The sequence below is a fragment of the Rhipicephalus microplus genome, chromosome 1, assembly GCF_043290135.1.
Source record: "Rhipicephalus microplus isolate Deutch F79 chromosome 1, USDA_Rmic, whole genome shotgun sequence".
Classification (NCBI taxonomy): Eukaryota; Metazoa; Arthropoda; class Arachnida; order Ixodida; family Ixodidae; genus Rhipicephalus; species Rhipicephalus microplus.
Genome location: NC_134700.1, coordinates 20,848,411 through 20,875,512, shown reverse-complemented (window position 1 = coordinate 20,875,512; position 27,102 = coordinate 20,848,411). Strand labels below are relative to the sequence as shown.

The 27,102-nt window shown below is 42.8% G+C and overlaps 1 protein-coding gene across 9 annotated transcripts in view; it reads left to right on the top strand.

Moving 5' to 3' along the window:
* Positions 1-27,102, top strand: part of Duox (dual oxidase) — a 545,810-nt gene that overhangs the window by 383,888 nt on the left and 134,820 nt on the right. For all 9 annotated transcript variants that reach the window (XM_075889290.1, XM_037429312.2, XM_037429311.2 and 6 more), the window contains 3 exons: positions 20,147-20,332; positions 20,995-21,217; positions 26,320-26,592. In XM_075889290.1, coding sequence (XP_075745405.1) covers positions 20,147-20,332; positions 20,995-21,217; positions 26,320-26,592 — 682 coding nt within the window. The remainder of the gene's footprint in view (positions 1-20,146; positions 20,333-20,994; positions 21,218-26,319; positions 26,593-27,102) is intronic.

Sequence of the window (27,102 nt, the reverse complement as noted above, 5' to 3'; positions counted from 1 at the left end):
CAGCAAACCTTGAACAGGACACCAAGGCCAGATTCGCCGTCTACGCCGATGATATTACTTTATGGACAGAGGCAGTGGATTATTCTGACAAACAATCAATGCAGATTGAGCTGCAGGCAGCCCTCCTTAGTTTGGAGTCCACTCTTAAGGAAGTAGGCCTGCAGCTGGCTCCACGTAAGACAGAACTTATAAGCATAGATGGCAAGAATCGCACCAACCCGAAAATGTGTATCTCACTCCATATTGGATCACACACACTATACAATCAAAAAACGGACAAATCAAAGTTTTACCCATAGCCACCTCGGTTTACCCATAGCCAGCTGCAACAGCCCACAAAAGTGGGTACGTGGACTGCGGCAGGCATGGCCAGCCATGTTATATATGATACGTCGTCTGTCCAACAAATACGGAGGTGCACAACAACAAGCCTGTCGCACTCTTGCAATAGCTGCGGCTGTTGGAAAGATTTTGTACGGCGCACCCATATACACGTTCTCTCCAATGGACATACAAAATTTGGAACGCCTTCATCGGGCTACTCTCCATGCCATCACGGGGCTCCCTAAACACACTAAGATATCCGCCCTTGAAAGCGCAGGGGGCTTGCCCCCTCTGCAAGACATCATCCGTGAAGCCAACACTCGACACCACATCCGCCTGGAAAACACGCCGCAAGGTCGTCGCCTTCTGGTCTGGGATTGTCAGTGGCATGATGATGCACCTCTTCTTAATCAGTCCTTACCCCCATGGGAAACACCAATAGCCTCTCGACTATTCTGTCGCCCCATATCTCGTCACAATAATACTGCCTGCCAGTTTCTTGCCAGGCGACAACTCAGGGAAGCGAGCTTAGATACCATCGACATATACACGGACACTGCCATTACCGATGGCGACGCTTGTATAGTATGGATCTGCGCGCAGACCACCGTATACACTGGGGCCTACAGGTGCCATCTACCGAACGGTACCCGTATGCATGCCGAAATACTTGCCATATGGGGAGCGACTGCAAGCCTCCCATACACTATACAGAAACCCCTTCAAGTCTACTGACTCGCACGCTGCCTACTCAGAAATATTTCGCCCAGAGTCCGAGGATGCTACAGCTGCTGCTATTCAAAGCATCATTCATAGGCATGAAAAAGCCGACAGGCCAATAGAAATTATCTGGACGCCGGGGCATACGGGTGTGCCCGGGGGCAATACGGCGGCACACGCCGCTGCTGCTTCGGCAGGTGGGTCGACCAATCTTTCTCTGCCCCCACCCCTCAGGGTGAACCCGTATGAGCTCTTAAGTCAAATGGCTCCCTTGGTAGCCACAATGCACTACGTACGCACGTCCCTGCGTCATGCTAGTAAAAAACGCATTGCGCAGGTTACCCCACCAGTCCTATTTTCCAGCAAATGTAAGCTTTCGCGCTCCCAAGAAGTCTTCATTAATAAGGTCTACGCAAATTCTGCATACACACCATACTCTTTAGCCAAATGGCGACAAATTGACATTGCGACAGTGACGTGCAATCACTGCAGGCTGCGCTGCCGCGCAGACGTTCACCACTTACTGTGGCAGTGTTCCGCATTTGAAAAAAGGCGAATGGTCGTACAATCTTTGCAAACCACAAATTATCGTAAAGCACTCTTTACAGACCCGGACACGCAGTTATTATTTGCCCAAAATGGAAGTCAGAGCGGCCTGATCAGAGTGGTTTAGGGGGTCTGACAAACCACAATACTGACCCTATACCGCCTCAGTACCAGTGAGGATGAATGCAATAAGTGTAAAACCCGTGACACTGTGAACTAGTAGTGTAGTTAGAAAGTCCTGCTTATCCCCACAGAGGTGCTGTGCCTCCCCCCCCCCTTTTTTTTTCACTAAAGGACTTTCCATCCATCCACATCACTTTGTTTTACTCTAGAAAAAGAAGTGTCACGAATCTCAAGAACGTAATTCATCCGAAGCAGATCCAAAGCCTGTACTTCCCATCATTCCCATGGGGGTACACGCACCTCTGAAGAAGTCCTTGTAGACATTAGCACCAGATTCCCCTCTAGGTATTATTGTACGAAGCTCAATTATTACAGGCAACTTATATTAATAAATATGAATTTGATTTCAAGTACAACTAATGTAGCTTTCTTCAGGCTGCTCACACTGAAAGAAATATACCTATAATGTCAGAAATCGGTGTTACTAAATTACGATTGTGTGCTGCCATTATGGTCATTAGTTTCAATGATTCTGGTTGGCTAAGCAGTACCCCTCACTTAAGCTTCACAGGCTGTCTATAAAAAAAAAGAAAACGCAATAAACCGCGCATTACAGAAGTCGGGGGGCGTTCTCTTGCTGTGTGCGCAGCTGTGCAACTAAGAGATATCGTCTCAGTATTAGGGACGAAGGGTAAAACTGAATAAAGTCGCAGAGAGCGGTGCGCTGCCCCCCCCCCCCCTTTTTTTTTTCACAGCTGATCGTGCCACATCGACCGCGTGCCACGACGGGGACGCTGCACTTCCCCTAGCTGTGTCAGCACAAGACATATTGTTCGGACTCATGCACATGAGATGAATAAACATACCAAGGCTGGCTAATCGAGGTACATCGGATATGCTACAGCTATATACGTCTGGAAGGCTGCTTTATCAACGCAGTTGGAGCGAATTAAGCGCGACTCGTGTGTACCTGTAAATGGGACCCCGCATAAGCATTCATTATTTGGAATTTTGGTCGTTTGTGCTTATTGTGGGTAGGGCCCTGCAAGCGACGGCGGCTGGTCGGCGGGGTATATAGCTGTAGCATATCCGACCTACCCGGATCAGCCAGCCTTTGGACGTTTATTCTTCATATTACAAGAGTCTGAACAATATATCTTGTGCTGACACACCTAGGGAAAGCGTAGCGTCTCCGTCATAGCATGCGGTCGACGCGGCACGATCAGCTGTGAAAAAAAAAAAAAAGAAGGGGGGAAGGGGAGCAGCGCACCGCCTGCTGCGACTTCAGTTTTTCCCGTCGTCCCTAATACTGAGACACGATCTCTTAATTGCACAGCAGCGCACACAGCAAGAGAATGTGCTCCAACGTCTGCAAGGCGCGATTCTTTCGGTTAATTAAAATGGCCTCTTAATTGCACAGGAGCACACAGCAACAGATTGTGTCCCAACCTCTGCAAGGCGCGGTTCATTCTGTTAAATAAAACGACCAGCGGCGCTCATGCACACGCAAAATGCACCGCGGACGACACCAAATTCTCACGAAGAGGCCACAACTACAGGGGCAAATTTTTCTGCCAAATTTGGCGGCAGTCGGGCAACACTAACTCCCAAGTCTGGCAACAATTTATGCAATGCCAAACAGAACCCTGCCCATCAGAGCCGTCTTTAGCCCTAAAGTGCCAACCACTGGCACGCGTACGCCTGCGCCTACGCGTCAAAAGCGTCTAGTCGCGCCTATGGAGGAAAAGGGCGCGCAACCACTGGTACGCGTCGGCACTCGCGCCTGCTCGCGTCGCGCCTAGCTGACGCGCAGTGTTGCCAGAGTTTTTGATGTGAAACTGCCAAAGCATTGCCTGAAAAGATTGACTTTTCAAACATTTGTTACTCTTATTCAAGCCATGGAGGAGCTTTTTTAAATCAAAATAGTATATTTTATATTTGAATTGACACTTTTCCTAATTATTTAGACTGTTCATTAGAAATCAAGCCAATAGTGTCGACTGTATTCGCGTGTCATCCACATCAACATCAGCTCTTCGCGCCAATTGCTGTTCTTTCTCCGTGTGTGCTACTGTTGACGGGTGGACGTGTGTTTGACTGCTTCACGAAGCTTTCCTCGTGCGTTTCTCGCAACCATGCCTGCGGTGTCGGCAGTTTCCCGCAGGAATACAACAGTTTTCACTTCGACACTCGTGCTCCTCATGCTGCTCATAAAAAAGAGGAAGCAAGTACGCGAGCAGCGGCAGCCTCGCCGTTGGTGGATTCGCCCTGTTTTCTTGGCGCGTAAGCAAGAAGGCCTCTACCACACTGCGGTAAGTTCTTCAGCTCTTTCTTGACCTCGTTCAGTCTCATTTTAACGTGACGTCGTGCTGTTCGATCACTCCTGACTGAAATAAACAGCAATGACACCTATGACATAAAATGAAAGCAAAATAAATAAAGCCAATAATACGATATACCAATAAACATGCAAGGAAAACAAATAAACCAAGCAAGTGATGACCACGCCTTTGACAATAGAGCACTTATAATACGTATGTTGTATTCAAACCCCATGACCTCTTGAAGCGTTTTGTTTTAGTAGCAAGTGAGTGCACAGCCAATTGGGAAATGTTGCATGTATGCCCCAGCAAACTTCTATGCATTTACTCGTAGGGCATATTCAGCTATAAAATGAAAGCTGCAGAGAAAATTCCACCGAAGGAATACTGTATTATATCTGAAATTTCACATGTGCTTGAATGCTCGATCAGGGATTCGGCGTTAAGAGAGGTACATTGCTGGTTCCCGTTCATTTTTTTTTTTCTCTGTAAGAATCTGTTCAATCACTGTAATCTGTTTTTGTTTTCAACAGATGAAACGGATGCGCGAAGGCGATCATGGATTTTTTTTTAAGTTCTATCGAATGACGCCAGCACTTTTTGATGTGCTGCTCAGATTCGTTGCTCTGGACCTGACAAAAATCCACGTGTCGAGGGAAACTCTCGAGCCTGGTGAACGGCTTGCAATAACCTTGAGGTTAGTGATATTGAGGTAAAACATGCCACATAGCATTAACTGAATGTAAGTGCCAAAAAAGATAGCTTTGAATCACTTTATTTTTTCATTGTTTCATGTTTATTGTTTCAGTTACCTTGCATCAGGGCAAGATATCCCCTCTGTTGCTCTGGCGTATCGAGTGGGAATCGAAACTGCCCGCTTGTGCATTCATGAAACGTGCGAAGCAATCTGGGAAAGGCTAAAAGATCATGTCATGAAGGTAAGCGGTTCGCAATTCCACTTTGATGTTGGTTACCTGGTAGGTAAGCCTGGAAGCAGCATGGATAGGTTCAGCCTTAAATTGAAGTGAGAACTCGTAATCAGAGAGGAGATGGCACATATTTTTTGATTGCTGCAATACATGTTCACCAAAGCTTGACTGACGGCAACTAGTGATGTAAAGAGAATTTTGTTGCGTTGAGGTATACGCATAGATTTGAGCCATCACGGTGGATAGACAGCAATGAATTGTTTCCCAATACAAGCAGGGAACGCATGATAGACCACAATATGCATTGCAAACTTATGCATCCAGAATAAATGCTCACTGCCACCCTGCTGGTTTCTTGAAACACTGCTGGTTTCTTGAAACACGACTCTTCTGCCCAAAGAGTAGGCCACTCTTTTGTGTATTTGTTACTTCTAATATCTTGCATGTGTTTAAAAAACCTGCAGGTACACTCATACCACTCACTGCACCTAACCTTTTGTAATACTTGGCTGCACTTCCCAACTCTTTGCATCGTTTTTTCGCAATCTAACATACCTTCTCACAATGTGATAAGCCCAGGCCCACTTTTTCTCTAAATTCCTGCCAGGATACCAGCAAGCTCTCCTTGCTCTGTGATCCACCAGGATGTAATGATGATGAAATGTGTAGTTGTACTAGTCGTGCGTTTTAAACGTTGTTACAAGACGTCTGTAAATTGAACTTATTTTACAGCATAATTCAATATTTTTCTTTCTTCTGTGTCTGTGTTTTTCTCTTTTTTTGCATAAGCACTGCAAATTCATCAGAGTTTCATATTCTAACTAGCCCAGCACAATGTTTAAGTTATTTTTTCTCAGCCATGAATTGTTGGGGAGCTTAGTGGACTCACCTGGATTCTCTCTGTGCATCCTCAGCTAAATTTTTCATCTATGCTTACACAAATACTGTAGCTGATAAGTGCAACATGTACATAGAAAAGGAGATCAGAAAACTGAAATCACCAGATGGGCAAAATGAGGTATTAGTCTAGTTGATTTCTGGACGATTCTAAACTGCAGTAAAATTACAAGGTTCACATGGTGTGAAGCACACGAGTGGTGTTGCGTCTTTCCTAACTTCATGCATCTTTTGTAATTTGGTGTACTGTACAACTTTAGTGCAGTAAATCACCAGATCGACTGCCTCTGTTTAATGAGGGACTCTTGTAATGAGAGAAAGAAAAGTGGCGAGAGTCGCATGACAGCAGTGTAAAGTACGTGGCTTTTATTCGAACGGATTCTGCTGAACACCGTTTTGAAAATCATTGCTTCTAATAATGTGCTCTCTGCATATTTGTTTTGTTGCATTATAGGTTCTTTCTTGTTAAAGTACGACATTTTTTGTTTGTACTTCCAGACACCTACCAAAGCAGACTGGCACTGTATTGCCAAAGGATTTCATTCACGGTGGCAGTTCCCGAACTGCTTGGGTGCCGTTGACGGGAAGCATGTTGCTATTGTATGTCCACCAAAATCTGGCAGCAAATTCTTCAACTATAAGGTAAAAACTCACCTGGATTCTCCCTGTGCATTCTCAACTAAATTTTTCATTTATGCTTGCACAAATACTGTAGCTGATAAGTGCAACATGAACATAGAAGAGCAGATCAGAAAACTGGAATCATCAGATTGGCAAAATTAGATATTGGTCTAGTTAGTTTTTGGATGATTCTAAACTGCAGTAAAATTACAGGGTTCACAAAGCCAGAGTAGACACATGGTGTGAAGCATACACAAGTGGTGTTGCGTCTTTAGTAACTTGGTGTACTGTACAATTTTAGTGCAGTAAATCACCAGACTGACTGCCTCCGTTTAAGCAAATAGTTGTTATATATGCCACACTTTTGAAGATACGTGAAACCTTAACATAGATAGTAATTATTGTACTGCTGTTATTCACTGTGGCTGTACAGATAGGTCATGATCTGGATTTTTTGTCGTGTTTATTGTTTCAGGGCACATTTTCCATAGTGCTGATGGCTGTGGTGGACAGCGATTGCAAATATGTGCTTGTGGACGTCGGTGCAGAAGGCCGCCAAAGCGATGGGGGAATATTCAAGGAATCATCCTTTGGTTGTGACCTCTCTAAAGGCCGCCTTGACATTCCAGCAGTTGGCACCCTACCAGGCACTTCCACATGTGTGCCTTATGCCTTTGTGGGAGACGAGGCATTCCAGCTTCGTAAGGACTTCATGAGGCCTTACCCCGCAAAATGCCTCAATGACACTATGAGGATTTTCAACTACAGGCTCAGCCGAGCAAGGTATTGGATTGTTTCTCTGATTCGTTAACCTCATGTCTTCATAGCCTTCATTCGCAAAAAGGCCCATCACGTGCGATTGAACACGATAGCTTAACCTGTGGATCTTAGTCAACCAAGGGCATTTGCAGAACTTTTCTGCTGTGGGAAGGAGTGCTGGTGCACCGAGTTACCACAAAATAGGCACTATTTTCTGTTAAAACTGCGCACATGAAATTAAGCTTTCAAACAGGGCAGTAGTAGCCAAGCTTTAGGAGATACTCTGCATTATCTTAGTGCTGAGAAGATTGTGTCCGTCAAAAATAAAGCGTTACGATCACTTCACGAAAAAAGCTCTTTGTGCAGGGTTGACTTGTGCTAAATGGTCACCAGCAAGTAGCACAATATGTTGGATACATCTACCTGCAGTTAGTCTTTGTATAGTAGGTGCACACACCATGTGTTTCAGTGAGAAAATTATATGATGAGACTTGTGATAAAGTCATTGCTGCATTTCATACATGACTTATGCTGTTCACACTCATCATAAATACTTGTGTAGTTACAGCATTTGAGGTTGATTCTATTGATGAAAGCTCCTCGAATGCTTTGACTACGGCCAGACATTGCTGAGCAAAGATCTTAATCAACTTGCATTTTGCAGATCACCTCATATTACCATGCAGTAGGTTGGGCAGTCTGAGCGCACATCATGAAAAAGTGTTACTGTACATGTGATGACCTCCGCAATGTTTCACATTTCACGGAAAAATTGTAATCGTTGATCACACGATCAAATTTGTGGCTTAGACAGTGGAAAAGAGGTGCATTTGGAAACTCCTTCTGTATTATTCTATTCACTCCAGCTTCTATTCCAGCCATTGTAGAGCATCTGTCGTACTACTATTATTTCACAAGGTTCAAAATAATCAGCCCAGCATCGGTTAAAAACTTCAAGGTTGTAGTGGTGATACAAGCAAAGTTCAGTAGTTAACATTTGAAAAAATAAAAGATGCAGAAATGGACAAAGAGTGCCTTTTGCTAACACTGAGTACACAAGCCAAAGTTCATAGTGCTACTGCCGTTGACAGTAATAAGCCCTCGTCTGGTGTTCCATCTTTCTCAGTCATACGTGATTGTGCCGACAACGGGTTAATGAAAATAAATTTGGTTGAACACTTGCTGTCTCTATATACTATTACAGTACAATACTCAAGTGCAGCAGCCTGTAACAGAATAGTGTAATGAAGGGACAGCTGGTACATCGTACTACAAGGAAACAGTGAACAAAGATAGCGACGGCGAAGGAACTCGGAACTTGGATTGTTCATTCCATCATCCCATTTTCGCACTGTTTTCTGACAGTGGGCTGTAAAAGATGGAGAAAGTATTGCACTAAATGGGAAATAGTCTTTCATCACATTGTGACAAATGGCTCATCTGTCACAACTACTCGGCATTACCACACCACTACTTTTTATCTTGCAAGCACTTTCCATTGCCTTGAAGGCACCATGGTGTGTCGCGTCTTCATTCGCTGTTGCAACATTTTTCTTTTTCGTCTGCAGACGCTGTGCAGAAAATGCCTTCGGCATCACTGCTGCCAGGTGGAGGATACTGCTTCGCACCATAAACGTGCAGCCCAGCCATGTGGACCTCGTGGTGAAGGCCGCTTGTGTCCTCCACAACTTCCTTACTCTGTACAACCCACATGCCCCTCAATTCTTGGACAGAGAAGACAGTTTCGGAAACGTTGTTGGAGGGCGCTGGCGGCATGGTGTGCAACATGTGCCAGACAACAGTTTCTTTGCCATGGCTCCAACACAGGCACGAAACTACGATGGTGATGCAGGTGCTGCAAGAAGGTTGTTCGCCAGCTACTTTTCTAGCACGGCTGGCCAGGTTCCTTGGCAGTGGAATCTACCAGGACTGACAAAGAAGCAGCCCTCCTAGACACTTGTTCTTCACTGCCAGTTCGGGCAAGGACGCACAGCTGCGTCATCACTCTCCTTTCTAGCATGGCACTGCTTGCCCATTCTTCAGTGTGACAGCTGCTCTTAAGGGGGTATGGTAGGGTGAACCCAGCAAAAAATTGAATTTGCAGTCTTGACACCAAAAAATTCACTGTACTCTGAGGAACGAAGCTGTTGAAGCCAGACGTTGAGAAGCCACTCCACGTGGTTTAAATTCCGCACCGTAGTGTGCCACGCAACCTCTGGCGTAAGCAGTATGTGGATGTAAAAATTAGTTTTTCTCAAAGTGCGTTTTCTGTAAGTTTTTCAACTTCAACCTACCTTTTCTCAAAATGTACTGAATTGATTTTTATAAAACTTTGTATGCATGAGCTACAACAAGTAAGCAAATATGGTTACATTCCTTTTGCTGTTGCAGAGAAAAGGTACCAAACTTTTTTCTCTGTGGAACTCAAACTCGATTTCTCAATTTTTCTCAATTTCACTCACTCAGACTTGCCAAAATACTTCACTTACTTTGGCTCAGACTCGCGGCTTGATGCCAATGTGAGTGTGAGGGTTCTCTCATGAGTGACTTTGCCTACCTATTATTTGACTCCTCACGCAAATCAGCTTTTCACTTTTCTTGTTTTCTGTGCTCCCTGGCTCATCTTGTCATACCTTCTATTCTCCTCAAATTTGAATGTGTTCTTGTAAATTATTCTTCTGTGAAAAATAAATTTTTATTTTACTAAGTCCACATGTTGTGAATTAAAGCGGTGTCATTTTGACACAAACTGGGGCAATGTAACATTTTCAGTGACTCTGCAATGGTCTTGTGCCTTTGCAAAACCGTATGTTTAGCGAGTGCTACGAACTTCAATCGGACAGAGCACACAAGCTACCAAGTGGATGCTCAATGTTACAGGGGGGGGGGGGGCAGTGACAAGTTATACGATCACTGGGACCATAACATATTCATTGAATACTTTAACTGCCATTGAATACTTTGACTGCATAGAAAGCCGTGGCTACCGCAGTACATAAGCATCTTTCTACAAGACATAGCAGCGCCGCTGTGTGTCATGAAACAGTGCATCGGCTGTTGCTCAATCGATCCACCATATTGTACACTCAGGGGAATAAAAAAAAGGATCCCTGTCAACTACACTTGTACGGCAATCAATGAATTTGTTGGTGTGATTGATGAAACAAATATCGGTCAGCTTCTTGTGTTTAACCCTCTCATTCCTCTGTGCTACGACACAAATATAACCCAGCTTATTGGCAACCATAAAAACAATGTTAACGCTGTGTCAACTTCCTACTTTCTTAGGCCCTTGAGATACGGTGCACAATGAATGTACAGTATCCCAACAATAAGTTTATTCCTGTTGCCTTCTGGGTCAGCTTGTTGTGTTTAACTCTCTCATTCCTCTGCGCTGCGACACAAATGTAACCCAGCTTATTGGCAACCATAAAAACAATGTTAACGCTGTGTCAACTGCCTACTTTCTTAGGCCCTTGAGATACCGTGCACAATGAACGTACAGTATCCCAACAATAAGTTTATTCCTGTTGCCTTCTGCAACCATGCTCGGGTTTGACATTACCGACTTCTTCAAATGCTCAGTGACAGCAGTCACTGTATCAAGTGGATAACCTATATCTAAAAGACCATAACCTGTGCTCGTGAGGACCAACTTAAGGCAAGACATAGCTGAATCGTTTATAACCTCTAATTGCTTTGATGAGAAATTTAACACCGGTTTTAACTCCAGCTTACTTTAAAACCAAATTAAAATATATTAAGACTAATACATATGTCTAATAATCTACAAACATTTAGGTTTCAATATTTGTCTTTTAAAACCCAACTTGGACAATGTCTGGGATCGATGGGTTCGAACAATTATATTTATTCTCGTCTCATAAATAAATGCACTTCATCAGTACAATATCTATGGCGTGCAAATAAATCTGGCTCATACATATGGAAATGGCTAAGCCTTTACATTTACAGAGAACTTGTAATTGTCCTTTTGAAAGGGTATTGACAAAAAATTTTCACTTTGTTTTTTTTACAACCAAGGAAAGGCCAAGCACTCAGAAGCCTAGAAAATGTACCGCAATGCGCAAGTGTGCCCTGAAAAACTAATTATAGTGTTTCAGTTAACATGACAGAAAATGTAAAAAATGACATTTTAAAAAGAAATTTGCACTTGGCCCCGTACCTTAATAAAAAAAAATCACTTCAGCCATTGAAATAAAAAAGAAACTAGTCCACATACTCCATTACTAATTGCATGATCTTCACTTTCAGCTCTAACTGTCGCTTTTCTGGCATCTTCTCAAAGTCTTTAGCAAGGCACAGCCCAAAATATTCATGTTCGTTTCTTGACTCAGTTTTCTTCAATGTCTCGCACAAGTCTTGCACATTTTGAGTAATTCTATCTAACTCTTCTTCATTCTTTCTTTTGCGACTTCTTCGCTGGGTTGGTGTTGACCCGGCACTTCCATCGGCGACAGCAGGCTCTGGTGCAGTCCTCTCTTGGGTGTTTGGGCAAACAACCCCTGGAGGCCTGAAAGCATCATCGTCTGAATGTGCAGAAGCTGGCAATCAGCTGGCAATTGTCACAGTAGGACTGTTTCACCGCTGCACGACGACGGCTCACAGATCACACCGTTGCATTCGTCGTATGCTTCTCGTTAACACTCACACCGGTGCTACAGTGCAATTCATTCACGTAAACACGCACATCGAAGCTTCAGTAGAATTCGTTCACGTAAACACGCACATCGGAGCTACAGCTGAATTCGTTGGTGTAAACACGCACGCCGGATCAATTCGTTGGTGTCAGTGGCATCATGCACTACAGCTCAACGGAGTTCGTACGCCGATGTAAACGATGATCACATGTCACTAGCTTGGCATCACACGCTACTGCAAAGGCATCAGACAAGCCTCAAGCACTCTTTCTATGTAATATTTTTTTCTTTTTTTTAGCCAGCTGAGACGTAAACAACTTAACTTTCGTTGTCTGAGTTTGTCCCGTCAGCTTCCACCGAGGAATGCAAACGAAGCACACATCTTTTTCGGCATCCGGCTAGTGTCGATCATCCTGACTTCTATCATCGGAAGCATCTTACCACCACAGCCCACTGACTTCGAGCACAACGTATGGAGATGAAAGCACAGGCGCAGTACAATCGCCGATACGATGTTTTCACACGGCCAACGACCACACTGAAACTGGCAGGCACTCGCTAGCAAGCCGGCAGGTACTCGCTGGATGTGTCGGCGTCACTCGCACTCGGCACGAAATGGAGTCACGCTGGTGGCACTCGCAGACATTCGTCGTGTCATTCTAGATGACGAAGCGGTCATACAGGAACGTTTGGAGTAGTTTTCGTGCTTGCCTCTAGCACTCGGCCGTGCCTTCGAAGCGGCAGCCATTAGGCCCAGCACTCGGAGTCATCGCGGCCTCTGGTTGGTTGGCGCGCGGCCTCTGGTTGGTCGGCGCCGCTGTACGCGTGGTGACGTAGCGTACGCGAGGCGAAATATCAAGCCCGGCTTGATCCCTCGCGCCTGCTTGCGTATGCCCCTCCGACGTCGACGCCGAGAGGCGCATTTGACGCTTTTGACGCGTAGACGCGAGCGAACGCGTGCCAGTGGTTGGCACTTAACTCCGCTGACAGCGAGACTGCGGGCAGGAACGACGCGCTAGCGCACTCGTGGCGACAGCTTCTTCGCAAGCAACGAAGCTGTAAGCGGCGGCATGATCAGATTACCATGAGCGGCCGCACCGGATGCACAATCAGATAGCTACGAGCTGGGGCGCGGTCTATGAGCGCGGCGCGTCATGGCAGTCGTCTTTGGCTCTAACTCCGCTGACAGTGAGACTGCGGGTAGGAACGACGTGCTAGCACGTTGTTGATGACGTGCTTCTTCGCAAGAAATGAAGCACATCACTCGCTAACTTGTCTGAACCACGTACGAGCATTTTACGAATCGGCAGCGGACCACACAGTCAAGCTCGTCACCTCCCCTCCCCCTTCACTGCCAAGGATTGCTCAAAACAGGTCCTAGCAGTTTTGCGCACCGTCACTCGAAAATGGGATGCCAAGCGCAGTGCGCACCAATTTTTTTTTTTGTCATCGTAGTTACAGATTTCGCACATCGTCACCGAATGCCGCCGGCAAGTCCATTACACGCCGGCTGCACTGTCCACGCGGCCGCGCACTCCACGGTCATATAGAGTGCTGTCAATAAGCTTTTGTGATGCGATTAAACGTGCTTGGAGCCGTGCTTGGTATCGCCACTGACGTCTACGAATGTTCTGAGGCAATGAAAGCCTCGTAGATTAGCGTTTCCGCGACTGGCCGTATGATGATGCGTTTCATGGCCAGAGTGGCAAAAGAGTATGTATGAATCAGGGGCACGAATTTTTATATGCGTTTCGCGTCATTAAATATACTGCTAAAAATTCCTGTGCAACCAGTCTTGAGCCCATAACTTTGTTATTTTTTGGGAAGAAGGCATAAGCCGTCATGGTGTGATTCATTTTTTTAATGCAATAAACCTCTCTAAATAAGAAATATTCAGCGATTATTTGTAATCAAGTACTTAATTATGCTAAATACAACTTCAGCACAAGAAATATGTGTAATCATTTCAGTATATGGTCTTATTCAATTACAATTTTTTCTGTCATGCCTATCACACCACTCCTTCATACAAAGAACTTGGTTTGAAACCCATACTTGTTCTTTGTAAATTATGAAAAGGAGCTTATGGGAAAAAAAAAGCAACCAAGGCACACTGGTCAGAGACCAGATGCCCGAGAAGTCAAATATCACAAGACAAACCTGAGATCACAATTTTTAGGTGTTTAAAAAAGAGACGTAAAGAAAAGTTGAAACTTTAAACGCCGTTTTCTCAATACTGTTTTTTTATTTTTTGGCATTATGCTCAGCTCGTCGAGAAGATATCTGGGCAATGACTGTACAGATTTTGATTCTGTTTATTTTGTAACGCTCCTTGAACTGTGCTTTAGGGGGCTGCATTCTTAGTTTATTATTTTACTCCTTACAGAATTTTTTATAGAGTTTCTTGTTTTTAGTGCAAGTGTGCTCATTGCAGTGTCACTGGAAAAAACGTTAACTATAATTTTTAGTGTTGCAAAAAAATAATTTTGAGCACGCAGCCCCATTCAACATACATTTGGCTGTGCATAAATGAATTACCTATTTCTTTCTTATTTTCGCCATTAGGGCTCCTCCACGTCCATTTACGGTTTCCTCGTTTTCGGTAGAAGGTATTGAAAACCCTTAAACTATTGCGTTCTGCGAATTCTACTAGTAGCTCTCTTCTGGCATTTCTAGTACCGATGCCATAATCTCCTACCGCCTGGTCTCCAGCCTTCTTCTTCTCTACCTTTGCGTTAAAGTCTCCCATTAGTATAGTATACTATGTTTTTACCTTACTTATTGCCGATTCCACGTCTTCGTAGAAGCTTTCAACTAAAGCGTCATCATGACTGGATGAAAGTGCGTAAACCTGTACCACCTTCATCTTGTATCTCTTATTGAGTTTAATTACAATACCTACCACCCTTTCATTATTGCTATGGTATTCCTCTATGTTTCAAGCTATGTTTCTGTGAATAACGAACCCCACTACCAGTTCTCTTCTATCAGCCAAGCCCCGATAGCAAAGGACGTGCCCATTCTGTAGCACGGTATAGGCCTCATCTGTCCTCCTAACCTAACTGAGCCCTATTATATTCTATTTAGCACCCTCTAGCTCTTCGAATAGTACAGCTAGACTTGCTTCAATAAATAAGGTTCTAGCGTTAAACGTTGTCAAGTTATGGTTCCAATGCAGGACGTGGAAGTGCTTGGCAAGGTATGATGCAGTGACCATAGAATGGTACGGTCTTGAATTCGCTGAATCTTGAAGAAGGAACGACAGAAATTGATACACAAGAAGCCAATCAATGAGCAAGCACTGAGAGGGAAAGTAGAGGAATTCAGAGTCTCATTTCAGGACAGGTACTCGGCTCTTATCGAGGAAACCAGCCTTAGCGTTGACGCAATGAATGATAATCTGACGAGTACTATTACAGAGTGTGCAGTGGAAGTTGGAGGCACGGTACTTAGACAGGACACTGGCAAGCTGTCCCAGGAGACGAAGAACCTTATTAAAAAGCGCAAAAGCATGGAAGCCTCTAGTACAACAGACAAAATAGAACTGGCAGAGCTTTCTGAGTTGGTTAATAAGCGTAAGGTATCCGATGTAGGAAGGTATAGCATGGAGAGAATTGAACACGCTCTGAAAAACCGAGGAACCGTCAAAGCAGTGAAGAGGAAACTTGGGATGGGCAGAAATCGGATGTATGCACTAAGGGGCAAAGAAGGCAAAAATAACGACCAATATGGATAGGATAGTTGAAATATGGGAGGAGTTTTACAGAGATCTCCACAGTAGCCAGGACAACTGCAACCTTAATATAAGAATGTGCAGTAACCCAGGTAACACCCCACCAGTAATGATAGAAGAAGTCAGAAAAGCTTTGGAGAGCATGCAAAAAGGCAAAACTGCTGGTGAGGACCAGGGAACATCAAATCTGCTGAAAAATGGAGTAAAAATTGTGTTAGAAAAATTAGACGCCCTGTTTACGAGGTGTCTCCTGACGGGAAGAGTACCAGAGTCTTGGAAGAACGCTAACATTATCTTAATACTTAAGAAAGGAATTGACAAGGTCTTGAAGAATTACAGGTCAATCAGCTTGCTCTCCATAGTATACAAGCGATTTACAAAGGTAATTGCTGACAGGGTTAAAAAAAACATTAGAATTCAATCAGCCAAAGGAACAAACAGGATTGTGAACAGGCTACTCAACAATCGGCCACATTCATACTGTCAATCAGGTAATAGAGAAATGCTCAGAATATAGCCAACCACTATACATAGCCTTCATAGATTACGAGAAGGCATTTGAATCAGTATAAATATGAGCAGTCATGCAGACACTGCGGAATCAGGGTGTCGATGAAGTACATATAAACATCCTTGAAGTAACCTACAGGGGAACAACTGCTACCAGATTGCTTCATAAAAAAAGCAACAGAACACCAATCAAGACGGGTGTAAGGCAGGGGGATACAATCTCACCAATGCTATTTACCGCGTGCTTACACGAGGTTTTCAGAGGCCTAGAATGGGAACAGTTCAGTATAAGAGTTAATGAAGAGTACCTTAGTAACCTGCGCTTTGCCGATCACATTGCATTGCTGAGCAACTCATAGGACGAATTGCAACTCATGATTACAGAGTTAGACAAGGAGCAGAAAGGTGGGTCCTAAAATTAAGCTGCAGATAACGAGAGTAATGTACAACAACCTCGGAAGAGAGCAACGCTTCAAGATAGGTAATGGTGCACTTCAAGTTGCAAACGACTATGTCTACATAGGGCAGGTAATAACCGCAGAGCCGAACCACGAGATTGAAGTAACTAGAAGAATAAGAATGCAGTGGAGCACATTTGGCAAGCACTCTCAAATCATGACTGGTACATTGCCAATATCCCTCAAGAGGAAGGTATAGTACTATAACAGCTGCATCTTGCCGGTACTTAGCTATGCAACAGAAACATGGAGACTTACAAAGAGGGCTCAGCTTAAATTGAAGACGACGCAGCGAGCAATGGAAATAAAAATGGTAGGTGTAACCTTAAGAGAAAAAAAGAGAGCAGAGTGGATTAGGAAACAAATGGGGGTTAAGGATATCATAGTTGAAATCAAGAAGAGAAAATGGACATGGGCCGGGCATGTAGCACGTAGACAGGATAACCACTGGTCATTAAGGGTAACTAACTGGATTCCCAGAGAAGGCAAGCGGGCTAGGGGGAGACAGAAGGTTAGGTGAGCAGATGAGATTAAGAAGTTTGGGGGGTATAAATTGGCAGCAGCAAGCACAGGATCGAGTTAACTGGTGGAACATGGGAGAGGCCTTTGTCCTGCAGTGGACGTAGTCAGGCTGATGATGATGACAGTAACTCCCAGCTATTTTTGTCATATATAAATCGTCCAGCTCCTCCACGAGGTTCAATTAAAAGATAGTTTGTCTCTCATTAAGTATTTGTGCTAGCGCCTCGAAATTTTTATGGATGCACGGTTAGGCCATTCTTAGTGTCTGTGCGAAGTTTCATCATCATCCGACCAGAAACAAGAAAGTTTGTTGTCAAAGGCACATCCGCCCTTAAATATCCCTCAACAAAAATGAAGTGCCTGGCTTGCAAAATTATCCTTAAGGAAAGAAGTGCATATGCATATACAGGATATATCAGCTCAGTTTATACCCTATAATGTGGATGGGGAGATGACAGCAATTGTAGCTTAGTGGTAGAGCATCGGACGCATTATTCAAAGGTCGCAGGTTTGGATGCACTTTGTATACTTTCTTTCTACGAGTTTAAATTACAATTGGTTCTACATATATACTTTCCCTGGCATCGTTGTCTGTTAGTTCCCATTAATATGGAGTGTAATAAAGAAAATGAGCCCTTAAAATGAATACTTAGAAGGAAGGTATTTGACACACAATGAATGTTCTAGCACCATGTACTCCGACGTTTTCATCAATGTATATATATATAAATATATATATTAAGGAAAGAAGTGTATACTTAAGGGCTCGTTTTTCCGTTTTTCATACAATAATATTGAGGTCTAACAGACAATAATGCCATGGAAAGTATAGGAGAAGTGATTAGACCTCATTGTAATGTAAACGTGAAGAAAGAAAAGTGGTTGAAAAGATAACTTGCCGTGGGCAGGAATCAAACTTGCGATCTTTGAATAACATGTTCGATGCTCTACCAACTGAGCTACCACCGCGGCCATCCCCCAGCCGCTTTATTGGGTATATATGTGAATTTAAACGTTGGAGTGTCGGTCAGTGCCACCAGTAGCCATGGCAGCGAGTGTCGCTCACTCTTTATGAGCCTGTTTTGTGTCACGTAGCACATGAACTTATTGAAAGCTGGTAGCTGACTATATAAAGGCACCAAGTCTGCCAGTACGAGACCCTCGTTAATGAATTAAAGAAAGAAGCGTATACTTAGGGGGTCATTTTTCCGTGTTTCACACAATAATAATGTGATCTAACAGACGATAATGCCGTGGAAAGTAAAGGGGAAGGTATTAGACCGAATTGTATTGTAAATGTAAAGAAAGAAAAGTGGGGGAAAAGATAACTTGCCGTGGGCAGGTTCGGTTCCCGCCCACGTCAAATTATCTTTTATCTTTTTCCCCACATTTCACCCACACACACACACACACACTTATATATATATATATATATATATATATATATATATATATATATATATATATATATATATATATATATATATATATATATATATATATATACACACACACATACATAGATATGTGTATGAGTGTGTGTGTGTGATGGCATGACGGCAGCGACAGGAATCAACCAAGAGTGTTTATATAACTGCTATCGTAAGGATCATATCCGTATGATGAGGCACAGGTCACCACCCTGTCGTAAAGGCGCAACTCTTTCATCCACTGAGCCACTTTCATTAAAAAAACTTGCATGGGTACTTGCACTATACCTCAAAGGCCAAACAACCGCTTTTGTTTTTTTGTCGTTTCGATATCACTGAGAGCCCCTCTCTTGAATGATTCGCGTATTATCTTTTGTTTCTGTTCTACGCTGGCATCATGTGAATTAAGACATTTGCAGTATTTAAAACAAAAAGATTTAGTTTTTGGGTGTATTTAGGAATGTCACCCTTGAGGATGTCACGTCAATTGTCAATGCCTTTTGCTGATCAGTGACGAGGTAAAAGTAGAAATTACCCATCGGGAGAGAAAAATATGTATTACTGTCTATACTCTATGCTGCCCAAAAGATTCCAAAAATAACCCAGAAGAATGGTAATTACCCTGCAGTTGGCAATCCTGGCATTCATGACAAGTCAGTGTGAGGATGTATAATATGAAGGCAAGAACTGAGGAAAGAGGAAGGGGACAAGGGGAGGAGGCATCCAGTAGTTTTGTACAGTATCTTGTTATGTCGCCAAAAAAAAAATCCAGGTCAATTCACTTCAAACATACTTAGTGTACTCTTAATTGCACAAGGAAATGGGGAAAATTTATTTGAGATGAACAATGAAAACACTGAAGAAATTCATTTGTTTCTATGAAAGAAATATATTAATCAGGACCTTATTTGTTTACATTTATATTTATTTATTCATTTTCCTTATCATAAGGCAGGCTAAGGTAATAAAAAAAGACACACACACACACACACATATATATATATATATATATATATATATATATATATATATATATATATATATATATATATATATATATATATATATATATGTATATCGACAATCACACGAACAAATGTATTGAAAATTGACACACTCATTAAAAAGGCTTACCAGCAGTTCAATGTTCTAGCAGCACTACAACGACGCATTTACACGTAACATTACAAGCACCCCACAAATGTGAGGCTTGTGGGGTTTACTCCGATTTCAATGGCCTGCAAGCGGCTGTAATTTGTTTTTGTAATTCACTACGCCACGCAGCTTTAATACCTGCATTGAGGCCCAGAAAACTTGTAAGACATAGCTTACTAAGATGCTATCATCGACACTCGTACCACCGCCGGCAGGCTATAAAAGAGGCAAGAGATTTTGCTGAAGCATTGCAAGGGTGACTCATTATACCTGCGGAAGCATTAGTATTATAATATCTCAGGAAATCAATCAGAATACTCATTCAGTGTTTAATCGCGCATATTGTAATCTGTCATTAAATGAAGAAACACATATTTATATGTCCGTATATACGCTGTTGCTAAATATGTCTATTTACGGCGTAAACCTACTTGCAGGTTCTTCAGTTTGACAGTGTCCACTCTCGCAAGAAGTTCCTCAATAAACTAGAAAGCTTCCTTGTGAACCGAAAGAAAACGCTCGAGATGATCAACACGACCCGTGACACGATGCTGGCCAATGCTGAGACAAAGGAGAAGCGCCAAAAGCGGCTCGAGCACTTCTTTCGGGAAGCATACGCGCTGGTGAGTGGACACATCCGGCTGGAGTGAAACACGTGGGCTCCATCACTTATCGCGAAGCTACTCTGAGAAAGCTCATTGAAAAAATTGTCTGTCAGTCACTGTTAGATGAATTAATTTTTGGCAAAACTATGAGAATTGCCACTTTATTTCATTTGCATTAAACGCTCACCACGTTACTCTCTTTCTGATTTTTGCTTTATAAGTCTTGGAAAAATTTCTCTCTAGTATAAGGAATACACATGGGTCTCAATGACATTTTACTCGTATTTGAAGTTTGGGAAAGATTTTAATTTCGGTGACTAGAGAACCCATGAAAGTGTACGATATCGGAAAAAAAGCAAGTGATAGCGTCGGGGGTACTTCTGGGGTGTCGCGCAAAAAGGAAACAAATTTTTATGCCTTGTGGCAGTACGTCTTCTTCTGATGGGCAGTGCACTTGCGCAGATCGTCTGCACAATAGTTGACTTGCTTGTGCCACTCAAGGCTCCTTTCTAGTCGCATCATTTTGTGTGTTTACTTTACTCCCGTGTTGTATGAAATGGTGTGCAGGATTCTGAGTATCGTCTGTTCCTACCAATTTCAATGCTTTAGCAGTGGCGATGTAATTTCTGACTGCAACAAGTGACAAAGATCGTGTAGATTCTACGTGGTCCTTGGTGCAGACATTCGGATTGAAGCCTGGCGAAAAAAGGAAACTGGAGGAAGTTGGCAATGACGTGATCATGGTGATGCGAACGTCGCTGTCGAAGCAAGAGTTTGCCGATGCGCTCGGCATGAAGCCGGACTCATTGTTCGTGAAGCAAATGTTCAACTGCGTGGACAAGGACAAGGACGGGCAAATCAGCTTTCAAGAATTCCTGGACACCGTGGTACTTTTCACAAGGGGTTAGTTATTTGACTTTTCATTGGTGCAGCGACACTGACATAGTTTTGACAGTCAGGTACAAAATAGTTAAGTACGAAACAGTAAACATTGAACTCTTTCTTGGGCAGACATGGGCTTAGCCATGCGCTCAAGGTCCAATGATAGCGATTAGTCTGGTCGTCTTCTGCCAATATTAGGAGAGCACACACGCACTATGCCTTCAAAGCAAGTCTACATCACAGTGAAGGAAAAAAAAACATGGCACCAGATATGAGAATTAAGTGCACTTGCATTCACATCAGTCTCATCATGTCCACTCCAGTGCTATAACGTACGGTAGTGTAAGTTCCAGAATGTACTCCTAAGCTAAAGGGGACCACCAAATCGCTTAGTCATTCCCTCTGTATTCAAACACTCGTGTTGATTAGAACACAAAAGACCTACGGGTGTGGCCTGAGGCTAGTGATAGCATGTTTAACCGTCTCAGGCAGACGAAGCAGGTCACAAGAAAAAGAAACACAGCCGTGGCTCTAAGCATACCAGCAAAGCATGATGTGCAACAAGAAATATTAAAGGGTCGCGTATTTAAATTAATTGGAAAGGAAAACACCTTTTTTTTTCATAGACACAATCAGCTATTATGTTCATGCAATATATATCTGAGTTTCGCTTGAGTCACAAAATCGAGTTAATCTAGTGTCTGGTAATTACTATGCGTGCACGAGTCATTGGGACTGCTTGCTGTGCATAGTCTGCTCTTGCTCTAACGCACCATAATGTGTGCTTAAAATTAGCATGTGCAATATCAGACATCCTAGTTTTACTCTGATGAGGCGAGTTTAAATGAAATGACGCTAAGAAGCACAGCTGCCTTTTTCTGCGACAAATATTGGCTTTTAATGCTGCCTTTATCCGCACATGAACATGACAAAACCTCTGTCAAACCGTGGCACTTGCAGACAGCGTGACTGCGTCCGCAGCATACATTATTGCATGGGCACAAATTGCTGCGACGCAACTTTCATAAACATACTATTTTGTAAACAGGGCTTCACTTGCTGGCCTTAAATCGTTATTGTGCTCACATACCAATGTTGGTTGAATGATTTGCGTGTTTAATTTCATACGCCCCTCTAGTCGAAAAATACGGGTAATAGTATTTCACAGCAATAATCTTTTAGAAGTCAAAGCTCAGCTAGTAGGTATGTGCCTTCATGATATAAGACATGATGTGCAAACACGAACACAACAGGGAAGTATGGTGTCTCGACTCTAATCTTGTGTTCATACTTCGACGCAGCTTTTTACGAGACAGCGTTAAAGATCTCGTGTCTCAAATATCCCGCCGCAGACCTCGGCCCCGTTGGTTGTGAGCGAAGATCGTCTGTGCGTCTGTGATCAAAAAATTAAGTTACCGAGATAGCCGCGAGAGGCCGCTACTTGTCCACGCTTGCACGCGGTCACACAGAAAAAGCCATGCATTCGAAGAAAAAAAGTGGTCAAGGTCACGAGGTGCCATAGTTTCTTCGCCCTGCCACCCTTCCCTCTTAGCTTCCAGCGCTTTCGTCGGGATGAGAGAAGAGATAATGCAATTGCAGCATGCGACAAACCTTTGTAACTCCACTCGCACTGGGCGGATTACTAAAATTTTTGCGGCATTGAATTCGTGAGATAATAAGCTCTTTTAGTGAATTTATTCCATGGTTACTTGTAAAAGTGTTTCTGGGCCCCTTTAACGCATTTTGTTTGACAGGTGTCACGATGAAAATGTGCCCATTAGGGGATAATAGCGCGCGCTGGTCCAATCTACTGTGTGCATGTTTGTGTGCGTACGTGTGTATGTAACAAAACATATGAATAAGTATGCACTTAGCGGTTGAAGGGTGTACTAGGGGCCGGATTTCACTATCGCGTTGTACTCTAAGGCGAAGCTTAAGGGTCCCCCAATTTTTCTTTAGTGGGTAATAAATCAATTGTAAATAGCACACTCACACGGGTCAACAGTGTTTGTCATTCATTATTTTTATTTATTTTTTTATTTATATTGCATTCACTCAATGAAACATTATTGAAGGTAGCGAGTTAATACGTTAGAAAACTGCAAAAAAAAATTTACTTCATACACATGAAATAAAACTAACAAAAAAATATATCTATGGGATGAAACACTACAAAACTAAAATGTAAATAATAGATGTTAACACAGTGAATGGGCTCAAATTATATAGTACTAGCTGCAACATATAAATATGAAATAAATGCTACATAAAAATTGAGAGAAAAAAAAACAACACCGACATCTCGACAAGTGTTTAAAAATTGGGAATTAGAAAGGGCTATCACGGAGCAGGTGAGCTGATAAAGAATGACAAAAAAGGGAGTGATAATAAATCAAAACGATGTCACCAGGTCTTTGGTTCCAATCATTCAATGTGACTGGTTGCAAGGAGTTAGAAAACGTGTTTGCGTTGCCGGGAGTACTTTTAGCCTTGTGTTCATGATGAATTCAAAGTGAATGGCATGTGGAAGGTGTAATGAGTTAACTGGGTAGTGGTGAATCATGGTAAACATTTCTCCACCTCATCGGACCTGTGTTTAAGATGCTCGACTGGCGACCCCAAAGGTCGCGGTTCCGATCTTTGCTACGGCAGTCGCATTTTGGTGGAGCCGAAATGGCAGAGACTCGTGCACTGTGCGATGTCAGTGCACAATCATTAACACCAGATGGTCGAAATTTTCAGAGCCCACTACTATGGCATCTCTCATGATCATAATATAGTTTCGGGTCCCAAAACCCAGATATTATTATGGTAAATCTCCATGAAAGAGACCAAGAGAGAAATACTTGCTGTGTAGTAGTAAGTGTGGCCGTGACAAATGGTGATTCATTGCTAATATGCTTAATGTACGGTAATCATCAGGAAGAATAAAACATGCAGCATTATTTTAAAATAGTTCAAAAGATTTAATTAAGTTCTCGTGGTCAGGGTTCAAGATTAGAGTAGGGCATTCCAACTTCAAGCACACAAGAGTTTTCTAAAGAAGCTTCTTGACAAGAAGTGGAGCTCTGGTAACGTCACGACGTATGGAACCGTATTTGCAGTTAGCATTGCTCGTTATGTTGTGGCTACGAGCATTGCGATTTGAACTGCGGGAAATGATGACGTCCGAGTACCGGTATTTCTGCACCGTTGTCAAGATGGATGCCACCGGGGTTGTATGCTCGGGAGCTGCTGTACTGCCAAAAAACAGGCATTGGTTGTATTTGTTAGGGTTTGATTTTACAAGCCATTTTACGCACCGATTTCTAACGTTACTCGAGTCTCTTCTCAAAATCATTTATTGTGATAGCAATTATAGGAACACTTCCGGCTGATTATTGCTGACATAAGCGGCTAAATAGACAGACAGACAGACACCAAAAGTGCTTGCTGTGTGCAAAAAAATTGTTTGAACTTTATATTGATTCAACATTATTGAGCATACAAATAACAAACGATTTACTCTAACAGGTCAGAATGTGAAAAATAATGACAGTTTTGTCATGAGAGCCCCAAAGAGCCATTTCAGGCAATGTTTCATAGCAAATGAAAATTTTAATTCTTCTACCTTAACAGGAAAGTCAACAATACTTCATGCTTATTTGTCAAAGTTATTGCTTTACGTACACAAAATGTGTCATAAAAAAAATCAGGCCGAGGCTTTTTATTGCCGGCCTTGTGATTTAATGGCAACACGATAGCTTGTCTGAACAATGACCTAAGCAACCCTAACATCTAAGCAAACCCTAATGAGTTCTTGTGCTAGAAAACTTATGAATTTTGAGTAAGAGAGACAACCTTTCAGATACTGAATCACATTTCATTGGTTACACATTTAGGCAATTTCCAAGCAGACCATTACATGTATGAATGTTTGCTACTGCATTATGCGGATCTATAAGAAGTTCACGAATGTATTGAAGTATCTTCTGATACAATTATCAAGTATCGTGTCGAACACAATTCTTGCACTAGTATCTTTTATCTCTATTTCCAATGTTTGTTGCATGAGAATCTTGTATCACACCGTGATACAGTTTCAAAGGTTCCTAGTGCAGCCCTGTTTGACCTACAGGGTGCGGTTGCCCGTTCTCGCACGCTAACCTGCTAAGGTGGAGGTTTCTGCATTTTTCGCTATCACGAAAAAATTTGAGTTCAAGCTATAAAATGCATGAAGGTACATTTGCTCATTGCAGCAGCCATGTATGCAATTGGTTCGAGCTGTTAGTTAGAAAAGCCTAAGTTGGGGCTACATGGCTGTTCATTGTCGATAGCTACAGCGAGCTGCTCAAGCACACAGGACGCACAAAAAGAACACACACATATACACAGGACTACAGCAATAAACAGCTGTCGCAGTTAAAAGTTCGCACTTGTCCTGCGTATTCCCTCGAGCTATTTTCGTGTGTCCTTCTCTGTGTATGAGCAGCATGCCGGAAATATGAAGATGTTTATGCATATTAGACTATATTTGTTTCTTTTCCATTTCTTGTTTCCCCTTACGGGGAAGCTTTTTTCCTTTCCTCGCACGAGTCATAATTGGGTGCGGTTAGATGCATGCTCCTTTCCCTCCCATTTAAAGCAAGTTGCGATCATTTACCTTTTTTTGTGTGGCCTGCTAAAAGAGGTATTCATTGAATTGTCGCAGTGTGCCACCTCTAGCTAATTCAATATGCCGTACCTGTCCAATAGTCTACGTGTGAGCCTAAATAGATGCATTTATTATCACGGAGTTTTTGTTTGTCAGAAGTTATCGTGGTGACAAATCAACGAGGTATGTTTCATCGTTCATTCGTCTATTCAGGGACCACAGGAGATATTAGACTGTACGAAGTTGTCTATAGAGCTCCTCAAACTCTGATGGGTGGAAAAATAAAAGAATTTTCCCACAGTGCATAGTAGTGACACGGTAACTTCACTCCTTTTTTTACAGACGCCATGAGCAAGCCCTTTCGCTCGTCTGTCTAGAGAGTAGAAAGATCAGTAGAAGTTGCGAATCTTTCTGAATTTTATGGCAAGAGTTCGAGTGCTCAGAGCAAGGGAGCAATGTATATTGAGAACTGTACACCTATCGGTTACAGGTAAAAGCGAGGACAAGCTGCGAATCATCTTCGACATGTGTGACAACCACGGGGACGGAATGATTCAGAAACAGGAGCTTACTCGCATGCTGCGCTCTCTCGTAGACATTGCGAAAACGAACTCTCTGAGCGAGTACGAGACGAGTGACATTATACGAAGCATGTACGTGTCGGCTGGTCTCGACAACTCCGACACCCTCAGCTATGAAGACTTCAAGAAAATGATGAAAGAGCATCGTGGAGACGTCATTGCTATCGGCTTAGACTGCAAAGGTTAGTTTCTTATCCATTCGTAATTATGTGCAGCGTTCTTTTTTTCGCTGAGTTGGCTTTGTGTGGCATGCTTCATTTTAGGGGAGCTGAACTCTGTCTCTAAATGCAACCAAAACCAGAAGTAAAGAACAGAAGAAAAAAAAAGCTTTTCCGAAAGAAGGACGCAATGAAAACATTAAAAATTATTTTTTTTTTTTCAGAGCAATATGGAAATATTTTTTATTATTTCCTATACAGCAGCAAAATTGATAATGCAAAATAGTATCCATGTCCATATGTAACGCTGAATATTTTCGAGTACATGTATGTGACTGGAACGCTTAAGTGCATTCTAGTTTCACAATTGCTGACCATTGTGCTAGCAGATGTTTATACGTGCTGCGGGTGCAGAGAAAAAGCTCGCGATCAAGATGTTCTAGAATGGCATGAAGACATCTGAAAGGGCCGTGACATGGTCACCCCGCAGTATGAGGTCTTCATAATCATCATCATCAGCCTGACTACGTCCAT